Here is a 19,787-nt window from a genome sequence, read left to right as displayed (position 1 = left end):
CAAAACGTTTTTTCGGAATAACAGAGTTTATTTAGATTGATACCTGAAATTTCTATCTTTAGTCTAAACATTATTTTTGTAAGTAGTTATAGTCTTTGGTTGGTCAGGTCATTTTGAGACAATACTATTCAAAGCAATCATGTGGAAGACATTTAATTAGAAATTACTAACAAATGACACTTATTAAATAATGGACAAATGGACATTAGCAATAACAAAATAAGCAAAGTGGTTTCCATTAATAAAATGCACAAATATTAAAAACTTCCTAATATGTTCCAAAAGGTTCATACTAATGTCAGTAGAAAATTGTTTTAAGACATACAAATCCATTTGCCAATAAAAGGACATTAGTATAAAGTAGGTAAGTAATATGAGCAAATAATAACATTACACTCACAGTAAACAAAGAATATCACAATTTCTTGTAATCTCTTTAGAATGAGAGAAGTCTACCCACACTTTAAAAAAATGCATCTTTTCCCTAAAATTGCATTGCAACCTTAAAAATGCACCTTGGTACTAAAAAGAACCATAAACTTTCCTTAGATTTAAAAGCCAACAGAAATGGAAAGTCAAAAGAGGGGTGTTGCAAAATTAAGGCTTAAGTTGAAAAGCCACATTTTTACACCAATTTTCTAATTACTATTCAAGATATTACGTAAAGGACAGTATCCATTCCTTTCTTTTCTTCTGTGTTTAAATGTTCTTTATAAGATTAATCATGGTCGAGAGTCAACCCATTATTTGACCTGAACACATCGGGTGGTGAAGGAAGCAGTTATTTAATTTGGAGGCTTGTAAACAGAAGCAATGCCAGAGAGAGAGAGAGAGAGAAGGGTATAGTTTAGCTAGGTCAGTCTAGTTTCACGGGGGTATATCAAGCCTGCCACCTAACCAGAGACACCCTGTTTTATTCATACTTCTTTCCGTGACCTTTCAGGGGCAGATCAGGTTGGACATGTGGATTGTTGCTCACCCCAATCATACAAGAGGTAGGGGTGATCAGGTGAGCAAAATGATTTCCATCTAGAAACTGTTTCTAAAAACAACAGAGTAGTCAGTGAAACCTTTCCTACATTTGTGATCAAAATAAATGTACATGTAATATAGCACAGAGAGATTCTATACATAAATGATCAAAGTCAAGATATACAACACTCTCACTAGGTCAATAGATCACCCCTCAGAAAGCTAACTCCAGTAAAATCTAATTCATTTACTCCAGCGATTTCCACTTGTTTTAATAATCATCTAGCCGGGTACAAGAGCTTTAACTGTCCAAAGAAAACATATTCAGATTAAAACTCTATCCCAGTTTCGAGTAAAACTATCTTCTTAAACCTCCCCAACCCCCCAAAAAAAGAAAAAAAGAAAAAAGGATTATATTATGAAGATGGAATATCTGAAGGTGTACAAGATGCAGCCCTTTGCTGGATGCAGCTCAAGCTATGCTCCATACTTCTTTGAACCATGTCTTGCAGCAGCCTCTTTGCAGTTTCAGCAGCTTTATCTGCTCCATCAACTCGTGCAGCAATGTCATAAACAATTCTCTCCAGAACTGAGGAAGCTAGTCTCTTTTCCTGGGGAGAATCTCTAAGCAAATCCAAAAGTGTATGAGCTCTTTCCCGAGCTTCAGCTGTCCCCTCTACAGTTAGTCGCAGAAGGCCTGGGATGGCACCTTCATTAAGAATGAGTTTCCGATATTTATCCCGGCAGCTCTGGCACAAAGAGAGCAAAGCTCCGACTGCATGTTCGGTGCTGACAAGAGATCCATCTTCAACCGTCTCTACAAGGGTCAAAATCCCACCATCAGAATTTGAGATTGCAATTCGTCCCTCTTCGGAGTTAGAAAGAATCTCAAGTAGGGCTGTAGTTTTTTCAGCAAACTTGGAATACTTCTTGCATTCTTTAAGGAGGTTAATTAGAGGGAGAACTGCTTTTGCATCAAGAATTGAAGTGGAATTCTCTGGGCAGGTGGAGAGATTGTGTAGGGCTGTAACAGCATCAACTTTTCCCTGAACACTTCCAGAACTGAGGACCTGAACAAGTAGAGGTGCAGCTCCAGAAGCTACAATAGTGTGCTTGTTTGGGGCAGCAGCTGAGAGTGTTAAGATTGCTGCAGTGGCTAATTCCCTTATACTGCTGTTTTGGATTTTGAGGAGCTCCACAAGAGGAGGGATGGCACCAGCTGTGACTATCTTGACCTTGTTTCTGATAAGCATGATATTCAATTGACTCCATAAGAAAAATCAACAGCATATCAAACAAATCAACCAATCAAAACATTTACCCTAAGAAATAAAAGAATATCAGCCAACATTCAGAAAATTAAAAATCAGTTGTAGTAAAGAAGTTTTTTTAAGCCGATACGTAAATCACTCTTGATAATGAAAATGCATCATTATTGTGAACCATTCATCAAGCAAAACTGATATATTCTACAATTGAAAGGATCCTCTCTTTAAAGGGAAAAAAAAAAACAAGCAATATTGCTCTCTTGAAACCAGAGCCCTAGTGCTAGATTAGAGGGAGACAGGATATATAACAAGGTCTGGAAAAACAAACCCAGAAATATCGTGTTTGAAACATGCATTCTTTAGCGTGCATTTGCCCCAATTCAGCCACTTGATACCAAATAGCATAGAGATACCCCAAAAAAAAAAAAAAAAAAAAAAAAAAACTTTAAGAGAAAATGATCTCCAATAACCATCATATAAACGATGAGGAGATCACAATGAAGAAATGAACTCCATTGCAACTAATCTCCTACAAATGGATACTTAATCCCAAAGCCAGCAAAGAGAATAAACCAACAAAATTATTAAGGCTCACATTCAAAATTGACTGACAATACATCCATCCCCAATTCTCAGCAGTTGAAATATGCTTTTTTTTCTTTTTTAATTTAAAAAAAAATGCTCTATTAAAAACCCTATAGTCCCTTTTGGTTGCTGAGAAAAGAATAGGAATAAGCTCAGCTTTTGAGCTTCTCAAGCATTTATCTTTTCCATTCATTCATATTTCTTCCAAATCCAAATGAAGTAATACGTAGTTTAGAATTTCCAGCATTTTGGATGAAAGGAAACATTGTGTTCCCTTGAACTCAGCCTAACACAGGTAAATACTTTATTTGGATTGATTTTCAAAAATCTCAAAATTTCACTCAACAACAGAATCAAAATCACATCCCTATAGTTTTCATTCCTAATCCCTTTTCCTCAATTTTGACAGCAACAAAACAGACAACGAATTCAAGATTTTCGTAATTCTTCTGTCACTCTCCTAAAATGTGATGCAAACAAATAAATTCCACATAATGTCAACACTCATAAATAAATCCAATATAGAGGCTTCAGCAAGGAAACATAAAATAGGTAAAATGTCACCATTATGCTGTTTGTCTCAACCAAAGATAACAGAGTAGAATATATCAGAATAAAAAAAAAAATTAAAAAACCATTTAGGTGTTGATTTCAGTTTCATAAGAACGAAATGTTACATTAAAAGATAATACATACCAGGTCAATTAACAAAAACCCAGAAAACACAAAAGTCTCACACTCTTGTCCTTCCCTTCCATTTCTCAGAAATTATACCAGACAAGACATACCCCAAACTCAGATGCCCATCTTAAGATTAAAAAAAAAATCCAATAAACTTATTCATCCCAAAAAATAAAAAATAAAAAATGATTATCAACAACTTCCACATCCAGCATATACCAACAAAACCCCCCATATAGCTTGCCAATTCGATTTCAAAAGTAACAAAATTTCACACATTAAAACAATACCCAGAAGTTGTATTGGAGAAAAACCCTCCAGAGTTACCAAAATTTCCATACTTCACCATTTTCAAGCTTTCCTAATACCCAAAATTACACCCCCCCCCCCCCCCCCCACCTTGAAACACCAAAATCCAATACAAACCCAGAAATCCAATCCACAAATTTCAGCTCATACACACACCAAAATTAAAATAAAAAAAAAAAAAAAAAAAAAACCCAGATAAAAGAGAGACATAGACATAGACATGTATGTTAGAAGTTACCGTTCATTGCGTACAGCAAGGTTAAGAAGGGCAAGAAGAGAGGCTTCTCTGGCATCCATATTTGGAGAGACAAGCATGAATACAAGGGGCTGAATCACACCAGCAGCTGCTAACTTTGAACGAGTCTTCACCGATGAAGAAGAAGATGGTGACGAAGACGAAGAAGACTTTCTGACCAGCTTTCTGATATCTCTAGCAGCTTGTATTTGGGATTCAAGATCCCCATGGATAAGCTTCTCTGAAAGTTGCACTATCTGGGTTTGCTTCCTCTGGTTCCATGACGATGTCCCAATCTCCTCTTCCTCTTGCTCTTGCTCTTTCACCTCCTCCACTCCTACCGTGTCTTCCTCTTCCTGTCCCATTCTCTCTCTCTCTCTCTCTCTGAGTGTGTGTACTGTTAACTGTGACTGTTGAGCCTTTTCTTTCTCTCTCTTTTTAGCTTTCCATCTTATTATTATCGGTTTCTTTCTTTCACCATTTAATAAGAGAGTTTAGTCGTTTACTTCCAAATCGGTTTTTGATGATAACTTCTCCAAAAAAAAAAAAAAAGATAAAAAAAAAGTGTCAGCTTTTAATCGGTTTTAAGGTTTTTTTTTATTTAGAAACGACCATTCTCTCGGATATATACAGTCTCTCTCATGTATATGTAATTTTCCTGTGTCACACCCATTAAGATATTATAATCCTTTTAAGATGGTCTCAATGTACGATTATGAGATTTCAAATACAGGATCTCATGAATATTTTAAGGCCTTAAAAACTATCAAAATTATAACTTATTTAAATAATACATATTAATTGTTTATAAATAATTATAAAAAGAAATATAATTTCCAAACCTTTTTTTTTTTTAGAAACATTTCTAATATATTTTAGGACTAAACTTTTTATCTCTTCTTTGACTGACTATGTGTTAATAAAAGGTTATAATTCTATACATTAATAAAAAATTACAAAATTATGTCTCAAAATACAATCCGCAAAATAATGGCATGGATAATTTTTATCAATCACCACATAATAGATTGGTATCAGAGGAATTCTCCAAACTGTTTTGATAACTTTACGCTTACTTGGTAAAGTCTGACCATAAATTTTATAGCTACATGGCATTGCAATCTATTGTATTTTATGTGGAGAATCAAGATATAATTTCTCTCTCTCATTTGTAAAAATTGAATTATTAAAAAAATATATATATCTTTTCATTTTGAATATCAAATGAGGGATAATTCTTAATCTGAATTTAAAATGCAATTATAACGAATCCCACGAAACTCAAATTTCGTTGAATCTTATTAAATAAATTATAAACCCAAAATATATAAAATAAAATAATTTGGGTTTTCAATTTTTATCTTCCACCATTTGACATCATGCCAAAAGCTTGTTAACAAGACATTCTTTCTATGGAGTACTGAGCTTTATTATTATTATTATTGTTATTATTATTATTATGAAGAGCTTTAGTTTATACTGACTTCTTGAGATGTCAACATTTGAATAAGTTATGCTTTTACGTATTAAGCACAAAAGTTATTAACTCATTGAGATTCTTTTTCATGGTAGGTTTTGGAATGGGTAGATAATTTGTTGAAATATATAATTTTATATTGGAAAGTATAGTATAGGAAAATGAAGATCACATGGTTAAAACATACACCACAATTGGGTCTTAATTTTCGTTTTTTACGCTGATATCTCGAGGATACATACATACATATATATATATATATATATATATATAAAAGGGTAGTGTAATAGAATTATTGGGGAGCCAAACTCGAGCAAGACACGACAAGAAGAAGATGTCAAAGACAACCAACCAATGAATGAACTTGTCCTTTTGGCTTTTTTTTTTTTAACCATACACGGTTTCAACTTCAAGAATCACAGTGGGTGCAAGGGTTGGATAATTATTCTATAATGATGAAGATGAAGACCAAGAATTTTCCAATAAGCTTACCAAAAACTTTCGTAGACTTATATACTAGAATATAGAAACATATACAAAAGGAATAGAATATGATTTCTTGTGAGAGAAACAATGACTAGTAAGAAAATTGATATAATATATGCCAGCATTTCTTATAACAGTTGTTGTCTTATTACAGTTACAAATTCCTTGTGAGAGAAACAATGACCAGTAAGAAAATTGGTATAATTTATGCCAGCATTTCTTATAACAGTTGTTATCTTATTACAGTTACAAATTCCTTGTGTTTATTACAATATGGATAACAGAGAACATGTACTATTTTTGAAGAAAATGAAAAATAATGACACATGCATTGAAGTTGGGACCAAGAAACTATAATTACTTCGAAAGAAGCAAAAACTAAAGGCTACCCAAAACTTGAAATGAATCGAAGTGTGGAAATAATGTATGTCAACGTGTTAAAATAGAAGCATTAGCATAGCATGATCAAATTATATGTGGAAAGAAAGAACATCTCCATCATTCCTCACTCCTCAGACTCTCGCTGATAGCTGTAAGTGATGGCTGCCATGTCACAGCATTTCGAACCCTCCTCTTTTCCCCGTGAGGCGCCGGCTGAGGATTCAAGCTCTTCCTAGAAATGGAAGTGTTCACTTCCTTCCCTTTCTTCTCTCCTCTAGAGGTAGTAACCTTTTGCTTGACATCAATGCCATAGAAACTTACATCCTTTTTAGTTTTACCACTAAATTTCCTTCTTCTAGCTCTAAAACAGGACGAGGGGATACTTGAATCACTTAAAAAGCCATCCTTCTTCTGTAGGGACATTATTTCACTTGAATTGTCCGAGTGTGACATGAAAGAATTGACACAAATTTTGGGTTTCCTAATCCTTTCCTGTAGCTTCCTCAGTCCGGCGAGGGACAATAAAGAATTTTTGACCTGGGGTAAGGATCTCATCTGGCCTGACCACCGAATCCCATGGCCGCCTAAACACTTCCGGCCTAGCAAGCAAGACCTTCGGGTACTTCTCCATAATCCTGGCTGCCGTAATTGCCATGTAGTAGCACTCTACGTTCCCACCCGCATGGACAATTTTCAAAACGGCAGAACGTGGGAAAGGATTGAGTTTATGAACTTTGAGGATCTTCTTGAGCATGTTGGGTATGGCAATTTTTTTCTCAGTTACACAGATTAGTGCTAAAAAAGAAAACTTTTGAAAAACATCATCGGTGAATTCAAGAGGTTATTAGCAGTTTACTTCTGTTTGTGCTTCCACTAATTGGGATAATATAGTAAAATCTTGTCAAGCTCTAAAAACTATGAAAGAAGACATCAAGGCAGGCTGGTGATGAAGAGTCCGTTGCCCATCCTTTTTTGTCATGTAGCTTTTGTAGGTATAATAATGTTCATATTTACATAGAATATTAGGCCTGCTGAATTATTCTAGAAAAGGTGCACGGCCATAAGTAATGCAAACCCTTGAGATTGACATTCATTTTAATACAACCAAGGCAAGGTAATCCCTTCTACGAGTTCCCAAGGTCTTGCATTGGAATACATTTCAATATATATAAGTTTCACACCAAACATTAGACTCGGTGCCTCGTTAGGATCCAAATCGTCACAGTAAAATGTAATGGAATGCAATCTCATCCACTAAATAAAAATATTGTCAAACACAATACTAGCATAAAAAAATACTCAATAATTTGCATGAACACCTTTCAGGCCAATTCAAATACCAATGGGCTACTAAAATATCCAAAGAAAGAACAAGATAGTCAAGAAAGCAAAAAGTGTGAAACTCCAAAGCACAGTTTTGTGCTTTTATATTGTCTATAGAATAAGTAAAGATGTTCTTAACACTTTCCCCCAAATTGTTGCTACTAAGCAAACATAAACGATGAAAAATCAGTCAAAATGAAAATGAAACAATTGACAAGTATGCTTTCGCTTATAACAATACAACAGTTATGTAAATCCTTAACTTGCTATCAAAATTCACTTTACAGGTAAGAAGACAACAGTAAGACAAGAGGAAGGGATGAAAATGTTTCTCCAACAAACTATATCTAAACTTCCAAAAACCCTTTAAAAACCTCAAATATCAAAGAGAAAGAATGAACGAGATACTCACCACTCAACAGTAAACTCTAGAATTGAAAGACTTCAAAATCTAAAATAAAGGGTAAAAAGATTGGAACTATGAAAAGGGGAAAACGCTGAAACCATATAGCGGCAGCAAGAAAGAGATGACCTGCACATGCCTACCTTGACTAACTTAAAAATGGTCAATATCGGTTACAGGTGGCCAGCACCTTTTATGTCCTCAACCCAATCAATCAGAAGATACTATTGCTATTAACCTTTTCCCACCTGTAGTGGATGATTTACACTTAAATCCTGCCAATTCTGCATCTTCTTGATGTTTCCCTCAATCCAAACTTGTTGGAGTTCCCCTAAAAAAATCCCAAGATTGGACTTGAATTTCTTGTTTTGCTGTTTATGAAAAAAAAAAAAAACTCCATCCCTGTTTCAGTAGTTACTAGGCCAGTTGATCTGTGCTTGCTGAGTCTGCTGATAAACACTGCCACCAGGTCCCACCATATCAACAGCTCCAGCCATGGTCTGAGACTGTTGCATAATTGGGTGAACCATCGCTGCCGTTACTGCTTGCGCAGGGTGATAGACACCAGCAAAGGTGCCATGGCCAGCCTGTGTTGGGGTGAAAGTCACATGTTGACCCTGAGGTGGAAGGTTGTAAAATGAACTTGTTGGTAAGCTGGCTACATCTCTGCTGGGTGCAGCAACCCATACAGCTGAACCTTCGCTCTGAAAAAATATAAATCCATCAACTATCATGAAATGGTGCCTTTCTTTCCGGCAGTTATAAAATAAAAGGAAATGCAACTTGATGAGTTTTTATTTTTTTTCCTTTTAAATTCAACACTTAGGGTGAGTTTGAGATCAGCTTTTAGCTTTTAATTTTTATGTATAGCTTTTTAAAACCTCACTTTTTCCCACTTTTTCTCACATTTTTCAAGATACAAGTATACTTTAACACATTTTCAGCAAAAAAATTTCAATAAAAAGCTAGATAAGCTATTTCCAAACAAATACTTATTCTCCAATCTGTAAGTATATTCAGGCTGACCTAGCTCATTAAATAAGTCAAACTGTCAGACTGGTTAATTAGTTAAGAATACCATTAAAAGGTTAACCACCAACACCTCCAACAACCACAATCATCTCCACCATTTCCACAGCAATTCCTTAATGATGACCTTTTTCTATAAATAGAAAAGGTTTCATTAGTACTAATAATGACTTATACCTCAACAATGTCAACTACTGCACCACAATGCCACAACCTCCAATGCTGCTATAACTTTAGTTTATAGCATCATAACATCACAGCTATTTTGTGAAATTCAAATTTGATACATAAAAAGGTGAGAAGGTCTAGCTTCAACTAATTTCTCATTATATAACTTTTTTTTTTAATTACTTGGCCCATTTAAAATGCAACATGATAATAATAACTAGTGGGGGGTTGAGGGGAAAAACATTAAAAACAAGAAATAAAAGCTAACCTGCTGCCCGCCAATGTATACATTACTTTCCTTGAACTGGGACACATTGAGATCCTCATTACTGGTTGAGTTTCCTGTGGTTGCAGCAGAACTGGGATTATAACCAGCTGGTGGGGAGCCATATGGCCCATAACCACCAGGCATTCCCATGTGTGCTGGATTTCCTGTATTAGTTCCTGGTTTGTATTGTGGAAGTGAGTATTTGACCCCTGTAGCAGGTGCCGGTGGTGGAGCTGGATATACACTGCCAGCTGGAGGCTGCTGAGGAAATGCACTGTTGCCCAGATATTGGTGGAGAGGTGGTGGAACGAAGAATGGGGAATAATAATGACCATAAGGAATGTAGTTTGGAGGATAATGGGATATATGAACCCCTGCTGGACGAAAGACAGGGACTGGCTGCTGAGTTACAGCTATTGAGCTTTGCATGAGGCCTGCAGCCTGAGTCGCCAGCGGTGTTGGACCTGCTGTAGATAGGACCCCACCCTGACAATTAAGCAATATAATAGCATCAAGATTTAAAAGGTATATAAATATCAAAATATGTGTCCATGTGTCTTGTGTCCAAATGAACAAAAATACAAATACAATGATAATAAATAAGACACCAACCATTCTTGATTACTATAATGGTTATTCCCAATACTATATTTATTGATTACTTTTTTCTTTTTAATAAGTTGATTGTAAGACTTTTAATCAGCATTATTTGAGCAACACAATAATTTTCTTGAGAGCAAAGGTTACAGTTGAACTGATAACCATTGTCAAGATTGCACCTGCAGGTGCCAATGTGTGTGATGCCTACAGAGCATCTTGTTCTAGCAAGCACGTGAGATTGTTATTCAAGGAAACTGTGTCCAAAAACTCAGATGTTAACAATTTTGCCCTTTGTCATGAGATCACTCCCCAAAATTATCATTTCATCTTATTTTTGGCCAAAAACTCTAATGTTAACAAACTGATATTCTCTAGCAACATACTAATAAAATAAGCAACTTTTCTCTCAACATGAATGATAAACTAAGGTGCTTTATCTGCACAAACCTCTTGAGGTGACTGAGAACTTGGTGGAGGCAATACAGCGACATTACCATTGTACTTGGTGGCAGCTGCAGGATTAGCAAAAGGAGAAAGACGACCATCACTATCAGCACCTGAGCGGTAGAATTGAGCATAATAACTTGGATCGTATGGTTGCTGGACCTATAGACATAAAGGCAACTATTAACCACCAGCAATTACATTTAAAGACTAAAATAGAGTAAACCAAATTATAGTAAAACCAATCAGCAATGACCATCATTAGATCAAAGTTTGAAATCACAAGCCAAAATCATTCATAATATGTGGCATATGTAATCAAACATGTTATATTTTTTACTCACTTGAAATTAAATTTGGCAACAGGCAACCACACAAATTTAAATTTAAATTTAATATGTACATATCAGATAGAAGACCAAAGGTTTGAGGGCTCACAATGTAGCTTGGAACACGGGAAACATCACGCACTTGAGACTCACAGTTTTCAACTGGTGCAAGCTGACTCCCTATCATTGGAGGGACAAAACCAAAACCGTAGGTTGGAGAAGTGTGAACCATTGAGTATTGATGGCCTCCTGATGGTAGTGTAGTGTCCTGCTTAGATTCGGTATACTCTGGGATAGCACTGGATGAGACATCACCGTCACCAGATGATAAATTTTCGGGTACACGTGTAGGTGATTGTGGGTGATCAGGATAATCTCCCTCCTCGGCCGTTGCCAATGCATTTTGATTGCTGGATCCAACAATATAATTTTTATATTAAAAAAAAATGAAGTGAAATGAAGTACACTATGGCAGAATGTGTGCATCAAGAGTATATTGGTAGTTGAAATGCAAGGACTAGAAGTCAGTTTGTTTCTCACAGTTAAATAAGGAAAACTATTTAAAAACTTAATCCAAGAAGCATACCCTCCCCCACCCCAGCGAAAGCATTGGGCTCTTTGTAATCACTTCACCTACTATGGTTATATCACTGGGAAAACAAGTCAAAAAGTACTTATTTTTACTCCCCTTATTGTTTTCTTTTCTCAAGAGATTACAATTTTAAATTCTCATTATCAACTTGAAAGGAGAAGTAGAAAACAAGCCCCCATTCCAAGAAAAACTTAGGGCCACAAAAGAGCTGACCCAAGCCAAGCTTTGCTTTTTAAAATTTACAGCTCAAGCTGGAATTTAACTGGTTTTGAGCTGTTAAACACAAGCTTGAGCTTCACTTGAGATAAGCTTGTTGAGCTCATGAGCAGTTTGATGCATTTTCATAAACTCTTTAAAATATAAAAACACTAACCATAATCGCCAAAAGCCTTACTATAATAACTAGCTATGGCCCCAAGAGGTAGGAGACCAAATCATTGCAGCAGTAACAAATCAAAGTTGGAAAAAAGTAGACCAATTTATAGCCAAAGTTTTTTTTTTTTTTGGGGGTTGGGGGGGGTGGAAATCCCTTAGATCTAAATAAGTCACCAGCTCCTCTATTGTTTGCAGTGTGCAACCCTAAAAAGTGTAGTTCTCAAGTCATATAATGATAAACAAGGTAACTAGTGAAAGTAAGGAAGTTTTTATAAGCCTCATCATACTTCTGTGTTTATGATGAGATCAATCAAACTCCCACATTATAAGAGAACATTACCATTGAGAATGAGAGGACCTTTATAAACTAAGAAAATCAAGGTAATTCATTTTTAATAATAAAATAAAATTATAACAAGCCCACCTCATAAGAGAGCAATACCAAAGATATAGGAGACTTTTATATGCTATAAAAATAAAAACAATGTAATGATTTTCAATATAGATGTACACACACATATAGACCCCATATAAAGTTTGTTTAGGCGCTTTGTTCATGACTCTTAAGTGAGCCAAACTTTGTCTAGTTCATGCTTGGCTTATTTATTAAATGAGACTTAAAAAGAGGGCTTTGGAAGTTGGGCTTGGTTATTTAGTAAATAAACAAACTTAACAAGCTTTTATTGAGCTGAGCTTTGGGCTGCTCACGAATGTCTTGACTCATTTGCAGCCTTACTTTATGTTTGGATGGAGGGGGAGGAGAGGGGAAGCTGACTAGAAAAAAACTAACTAAATATACCTTTAGGAAAACTAACTATTTAGAAGTAGATGAAAACCAGATAAATTTAATACAATATATATCATAACAAACCTTGAGGCCTGTTCATCCACAGATTCTTCAATACCCTGTGAAATTTCAGATAGAGATGTAGAGCTCTTGTCACTCACAGGACCACTGACATAGCTTGTAGTCACTCCAAAATCAGCACCAAAACTTCCAAAACTCAACTTGGTTCTTTCAGACTCAGGGACATGGATATGGTTTGGAAGAATAACAAGCTGACGTTGTGGAAGATGTAACTCCTCCAGCTTCCTCTGCAGTTTTGAAGTTGCTTCTTCCATATCAAGGACACTAGTGTCGTGCTGTGTCTGGGCAGTGGCTTCAACCAAAATAGTAGGAGCCTCAGGTGCAGCAGCTGTTCCAGAATCTTGAACATTAATATTTGTTGGCTTTGGTTTCCATTCCTTATTAGGACCAACTGTTGAAGACAAAATCATAAACTACTCATAAATATTAAGCAAGTCATCAGAATTTCATTAATAACTCAGACTAAAACAATCAGTGTTATATCACAGAAATAGTTCTGGCTGACCGTAAAATGTTAGTAGATACAGCAAGAAGTAATTAGGCGAAAGATCGAATCAGCTCTAACTTCCTCATTTATAGCCAAAAAGATTGACAGAAACACATGCCTACAATGGCAATAATTCATTCAAAAGAGAATCAACTAGGCAATAGAGACAGAAAATGACAAAATCTATAGTTTTCAAGTAGCAAAACACATGTACAACGTTCAGAAAACATACAGATAATTATTACAACCATAACTTAGCTTACAAATCAGCAAACTCATTGTTTTTTTAAATTTAAAAAAAAAAAAAAGATTGGATAAGCAATTCAACAAACTCTTATTTAAAAGTACACATGCCCCAGATAAGAATAAAAATCATCTGCCCTGGACTACATAAGGACTGACTTAAAAATTCAAGGAATACAGGCAGCAACAACCAACTTTAGCATCCATGGAGAGTGTATCAGAAGGAAAAAGGTCAGTAGCATAGCCATAATAAAATAGGTTCCATTATGTTAATATTTATGTTGGCTTTTATTTTTGTTGGGGGTGTGGGGTGGGGGGGGGGGGGGGGGGGGTCTACATTATCATTTAAACTAATCCTTCATAAAAATCTCATAAAAACCTGTCCCACCTCTTAACATTTCATGCAATACCCAACCCCCCAATCTCCCCCCCCCCCCCCCCCCCCAAAAAAAAAAAAAATAAATAAAAACAAAGAATGACGCAAAAGAATGTTATTTCAAATTAAATACCTTTCTGAGGGCTAATTATTTGTTGTGGCCGGTTATTGTAATTAGATGAAGGCCGACTAACTGAAGAACCACTATGAGTTAATGTAGATGAGGGTTGTGAAGACTCAGCAAGCAGATTTTTCCCAACTCCTTGGGATTTGCTTGACATCTTTCCTTGTGTGGTAGAGCTAATCTCGGCAGCTGCTACATTAATCATTGATAATAACAAAACTGAGTTGATGAAATCATAAGAAAATAAAAGGATGTAATGAATGCAATTTTCAGAGTCCTGACCAGCAGCTAATTTGTTCTCAGCAAGGACAACAGCATTTGGTTCACCAGGAGGTCGATTGCTCCCTACTTCACGTTTAATTGCACCCACAGCACCTGGGAGCCGTGAATCATTAGATGGTACGAGTACCGGGTCCAAAGGTGAGAAACAGACTGCTGATGAAGATGAAGATGTTGTCGATGCCGAAAAGTTACTGGAGCTTAGTGTCGGCTGCCCGTGTGAGTCCCCAGTTCCAAAGGTAATGACAGAATTTTTGTTTGCATCATCAGGAGGTGGTGCATTTCCCAAATTATTAATGGAAACAGAAGATGAAATTACTTCAGGACCATTGGCAATTACAGTTGTAGAGCTGCAAGGGATATTGATCGCATAACTTGTATGTAAGTTCACTAATTTATTAATTGAAAAACTACACTTTATTTGACTTGACAAGTATAAAAGAGAGTGGAATCATAAACTGTATCTACCTTATTGCCGGACTTTTATCTTTGGTTTTTGTGTCCTGAGAGGTTTGCAAAGTTGGAGTGACAGCCTTCTCTGCAGCTTTATTGACGCCATTCTCCTTTCCAGGGCCAGAATTCCTGCCACCACCAGCATCTGACAAGAGGTATAGAGGAGACAGCATCGCTTAGTCATTATGTCCAACCCCAATAATACATTTAACTTGAGAGAGCTATATAAGGTGGCGGGGGAACTTCTCAACCCCACATGCCAAAAGTACAGAAAGGGTGTTTCACAAAAAAGTAAGCAAATGTAGAATTTATTGACCTATTACTGAAAATGATAAATTATCACAAGCCAGTGATGGTTAGAGCAAAATTATATTTGGAGATAGTCAACAAACAAAGAGACTTAATTACAACAAGATCAACCCAAGTTTATTGGGTAAAAAAAGACAGAGAACTCCAGTTAATAATTCTCAAGCAATTTTTATTTTTAAATAGGTTTTCACCATGTGACGTGTGACGAGGGGCAAAATTCCCCCGACCGCCCCTACCCCCTCGCCCCTGCGTGCCAGGTCTCCACCGTGATTCTGCAGACTCTTTGTTGTTCGGATTCTGCAAGATATAAGCAATAAAGGACAAACATTACTAGAGCTCAAAAGATGTGTGAAGCACACAAAAAAAAACAAATACTCAACTCTCTATCCCAACAATTGTAAGTAAACCACATCATAAATATAAAACAAGATGCTGCTTTTAATCACAAAATGATAGAATGTAATGAAAAATCCCCTGCTCGTCAGCTTACCCTAAAAAGAAATCAAAACGGAAGCAAACTAAAAACAAAATAACACCCCCCCCCCCCCCCAAAAAAAAAGAAAAAAAATATTCTTCTGCCATTGAACCTAACCCAAAACAAATAAAATCAAGCACACACCCACCCATTGAAGCCCTTTTCTGTAGAATCAGTACATGGCTATTCAGATTGAATGGCCTACACACATTTATTATTTAAATTTTGATCTGATCACAAGTGCTCTTAACTAACATCTTACAAGTATGTCCACTAATACCCCATTAAATTGATGCATGGTAAAAATCATAACAACCAGGTACAAGCATTTGCAATTTAATCCACAGTAGGCTCCCGAGTGTATTTGTGTTAGGGGGAGGGTGGGTGCCATTATTTTAGATCCAAGAGCAACGTCATTTGACAAAGTGGATAACATGAAGCAAGGCTGCACAGCCAACATATGCTCACACCAATCTAAATAAAAGCCATACCTTAGGTCGAAACCTATAAAACTAAACCTTCATATATATAAACTGAAAAATACCCTGATCCATAATCAACTTACAATAGAAATCTCTTACCTCTTTCCTCTTGCCATGTTTCCTTGTGACCACATGAAATGGATCTGTGGAACAACATACACACATGTTAAATGTTACTTTATTACTTATTAACAAACATAGCTTTACTTGGTCAAAAAATGATAAAAAGCCAAAAAAAAAAAAAAAAAAGCAAGAAAAAGAACAATTATATGGCCCATAGTGTAAACATAATTTCTAAACCATTCACATTATAACAAAGTAACTCAGATGCAAATTTGCATGTAGACATAAAGGGAAAGTAAATCAAAAAAACATTTTCAGGAAGACTTGTAACTGCTTGCTTGAGCCAAGAAATTGTAAGTGATGGATAAAATGATTTTAACCAAATTAAAACTTCTCTAATAAGTTACTATCACAAAAATGGTCCTAATCTGTAGCAATAATGCCCTGCAACAAGCCCAAAATCAGGTGATTGCACCTATCAATGACCATTTTGTATATGCAACAGAAACCACATCTCTAGAACTAACAAGTGCCCAAAGGAATGTTTAAACCATACCACTAGAAAAAAGTACTTCTCCAAATAACTACAATACAGACTCTTGCATAACACACTTGGTATATTGAACTCTCTCCAAGCACCAGAAGTGGCAATAAATGCTCCATAACCAAAACTGAAAATCTATCGACTAAAAAAAGAAATCTTTAAACTAGACATAATAGACAACCACCACTATTCCATAGTATCACTACGTACAATATATTGAACATGATTTATTATGGCTTACAACTAAGTATTAGTCACTTTGTCCACATACCATAGCAACCCCCTATTCTATACAGAGTGTTACCCATTTGGGTAGCTAAGAAAATGCTGTTGGTTTGGGAGGTAAAACCTTAAAAAAAAGACCCAAAACTTTTTTTTTTTTTTTTTTTCGTGAACTGGTTATGCAAAACTCACTACTTCACACTACACTAATACAACTACTTGCCTTAGTCAATCTAATCTTTTGACCTCTTTTTCTTCTTCTCGGGGACCAGAATGACAGAAAACACAAATGCCTAAATTAATTTTACTTCAATGCTAAGTTTTCTGAGCAAGAGATACAAATGAAATAAACTTAGGAAAGAATATACATAGTTGGAAGCAATTCATAAGGAGCGAACAATGACTGTGAAATAAGACCCCATTTCATAGCTTAGTCCTTCTTATCTGAAAATCAAATAGAACAAGATTCCTAGCATCCAACAAAAACTAAATTTCTTTCCCAGATAATATAGAATATTAGGGGGATAAAAATAAAAAAGCTTCCCTTTCAGAATTAGAAAGGAGGCAATAACACAAACATGAAATAGGAATCTCTAGCTTAACCTTACAAAAAGTACACCAACAGTGAAAACCCATCATAGCAAAAACTAAAAAAATTCCCATTTCCAAAATAACAAAACCAAAATTAAAAAAAAAAAAAAAAAAAAAAAAAACCAAAAATCAAATCAAACCCATTACAAAGTAAGCCAAAAGCAACAAAACCCAGAAGAGAAAACACCAAAAGCAACACATGGATCACCAGGATCAAACCCATGCAAGCTGCCCCCAACCAACAACCAATTAGAAAATCAAAAAGGGAAAGTAAGAATAAAAAAAAAATGATACCCTGAAGAAGGAGCTTCTGAATAGTCTCATTGGGATCCATGGAACACTCCTTAAGCATTGCATAAATCTCTTCCCTACTGGGATTCACTGTGATCTCCTGGATGTCAGCGATCATCTTCTCTATGTCGATTGGGATTGAAACCCTGCTGGACCCACCACCGCTCATCTTTGCAAACCCAGAAACTTAATAAACACACAAAACAAAATAACAACAAAACCCCACCAACACCAATACCACCACAGACCACAAAGTGTCAATCTTTCTTCTTCTTCTAGCTTCAAAAGACTCAAAAAAAGTCTGTTTGTATTGTTTGTACAATTACACACAACAACAGAGATTATGCAAAAAATGAAGGAAAACCAAAAAAAAAAAAATTCCAAATTTTTTTCCCTTTTTTTTTCAGGGGTTTTTTTGAATTTGATCTATGTGAATGTAAGAAGAAAGAAGAAAAAGAAACAAAAGAGACAGAGAGAGAGAGAGAGAGATGGGGAGCACAACACAAACAATGAAGTGGTTTTGGAGTGTAGGGCTTTTTGGTTTTTCACCTTTCTTTTTTTTATTTATTTTTTTTCTTTTTTCCCTTTTTGCTTTAAGTTTGTGTGCAAGTTCTTATGAATCTCTTTGTGCTTGTATGGGATGTTTCCAACTTTGAATTCCAACACGTTACATAAAATAGTGTTTTTTTTTTTTTTTTTAAGGAAAAAAAAAAGTTTTAAGGATTTTTTTTAAGATAAGGTAGTGGTATTGTAATCTTTTGTCAAAGCTATTGTACTTATTCCCTATAATTTTGTAACTCAACTTATTAATACCGGTTGTAATATCAAATTATTAAAAATAAATAAATAAATATTCTACGCATTGTCTTTTTAAGACATACAAGGATCAAACATCCCTTCACTAGTGATAATATCGAATTATAATATTTTTATAAATAAATAAATTATTTTATTCTTTATCCTTAAGACAATCCAAAAATCTCATAAATTGATAGTGTAATAAATTAAAATTAGAACTTTTGAATTTGTCTGGAACTAGACAAAAACCAATGAATCCATGGCTAAGTTACCACTTTAATAAGGGATTAATAATGGTGTCTTTTTCTATGTTCTTTTTAAAATAAAAAATATATATATATATGCTGAAGATCTTTTTATATACTCATTGCTATAATGCTATGTAATGTGACTGTAGCTACAGTGTTGTAGGCCGAGTGCTTGAGCTAAAAATAGGCTTTTGTGGGTAAGGTGATAATCTATATTATATACTATACTTTTAATTAATTAATTTCTCTTTTTTTTTTTGAGAAAATTATTTTCTCTTCTTTGAGTTCGAGGATTTAAATAAGTTTTAAAATCATGACTTTGATATCTTAAAGATCAAAATTTACCATAATTATTATGTGAACAATATCTGAATTTCAACCTTCAATACATTTTCAATGATTAATGAGATTTTATAACTTTAAATATTTAATAGTTTTTGCCTAATTATTTTTTTATATAATTTGATAGATGGAAAATGGGGAATTTGAATTCTAAATATCTTCATTAGAACACCAAAAAATGACAACCAAATGAACTACAAAGCTCTTGACTTCTCTTAACCATACTCTTATTTAAGTTGTCTGAATTTATCTTATCCAAAAAAAAATTACCATAGTTTATGATAAATTATTTTGCGTATTCAGTGTGCTACACAGCTACACCTCCTAAAAGTGGTTTTACATAATATTTATCTTTTAAAAATTTTATATGTAGGACCCATATAATTTGAGATCTACTTTTATGTAAAAAGAAAATATAGTACATTATGCGCATTTAATATTTTCACGGTTATACATTTTGTACAACCTTATTTAAAAAAAGGGAGGTATATCATGTATCAGCTACATGTATCCTTTCTCTCTCTCTTATAACATGTATCGATCCACATGTTGGGAGTGAGAGAGAGGTTATTTGTAGCCGACTTTTATATGGTTTTAAGTGGGGACCCATACATGAGTCGATTTTTATGTAAAGATAATATATAATACATCAATACATTGTGTATAT

At 35.0% G+C, this 19,787-nt stretch overlaps 2 protein-coding genes across 3 annotated transcripts; both read right to left on the bottom strand.

Annotated features, from left to right (window-relative positions):
• Positions 1 to 1,110: 1,110 nt before the first annotated feature.
• Positions 1,111 to 4,547, bottom strand: LOC126720969 (U-box domain-containing protein 4). The gene is made up of 2 exons (XM_050423906.1): positions 4,054 to 4,547; positions 1,111 to 2,214 (listed from the first exon to the last, which is right to left on the bottom strand). The coding sequence occupies exons 1-2, from the start codon at positions 4,413 to 4,415 to the stop codon at positions 1,389 to 1,391; spliced, it is 1,188 nt and encodes a 395-aa protein (XP_050279863.1). The 5' UTR covers positions 4,416 to 4,547; the 3' UTR covers positions 1,111 to 1,388.
• Positions 4,548 to 7,791: 3,244 nt separating this feature from the next.
• LOC126720968 (GBF-interacting protein 1) lies at positions 7,792 to 18,278 on the bottom strand. 2 transcript variants are annotated; one of them, XM_050423903.1, is made up of 11 exons: positions 17,736 to 18,278; positions 16,121 to 16,164; positions 15,256 to 15,361; positions 14,771 to 14,900; positions 14,306 to 14,652; positions 14,033 to 14,215; positions 12,797 to 13,184; positions 11,068 to 11,368; positions 10,633 to 10,791; positions 9,586 to 10,071; positions 7,792 to 8,824 (listed from the first exon to the last, which is right to left on the bottom strand). In XM_050423903.1, the coding sequence occupies exons 1-11, from the start codon at positions 17,899 to 17,901 to the stop codon at positions 8,528 to 8,530; spliced, it is 2,607 nt and encodes an 868-aa protein (XP_050279860.1). In that variant the 5' UTR covers positions 17,902 to 18,278; the 3' UTR covers positions 7,792 to 8,527. The 2 variants fall into 2 exon arrangements, with proteins under 2 accessions (XP_050279860.1, XP_050279861.1); XM_050423904.1 differs by having other exon boundaries at positions 14,033 to 14,212; positions 17,736 to 18,277.
• Between the last annotated feature and the right edge of the window lie 1,509 nt (positions 18,279 to 19,787).

Source organism: Quercus robur, chromosome 4, assembly GCF_932294415.1.
Source record: "Quercus robur chromosome 4, dhQueRobu3.1, whole genome shotgun sequence".
Classification (NCBI taxonomy): Eukaryota; Viridiplantae; Streptophyta; class Magnoliopsida; order Fagales; family Fagaceae; genus Quercus; species Quercus robur.
Note: the sequence above shows the minus strand (reverse complement) of the source record. Positions and strands in the feature narration are given on the sequence as shown.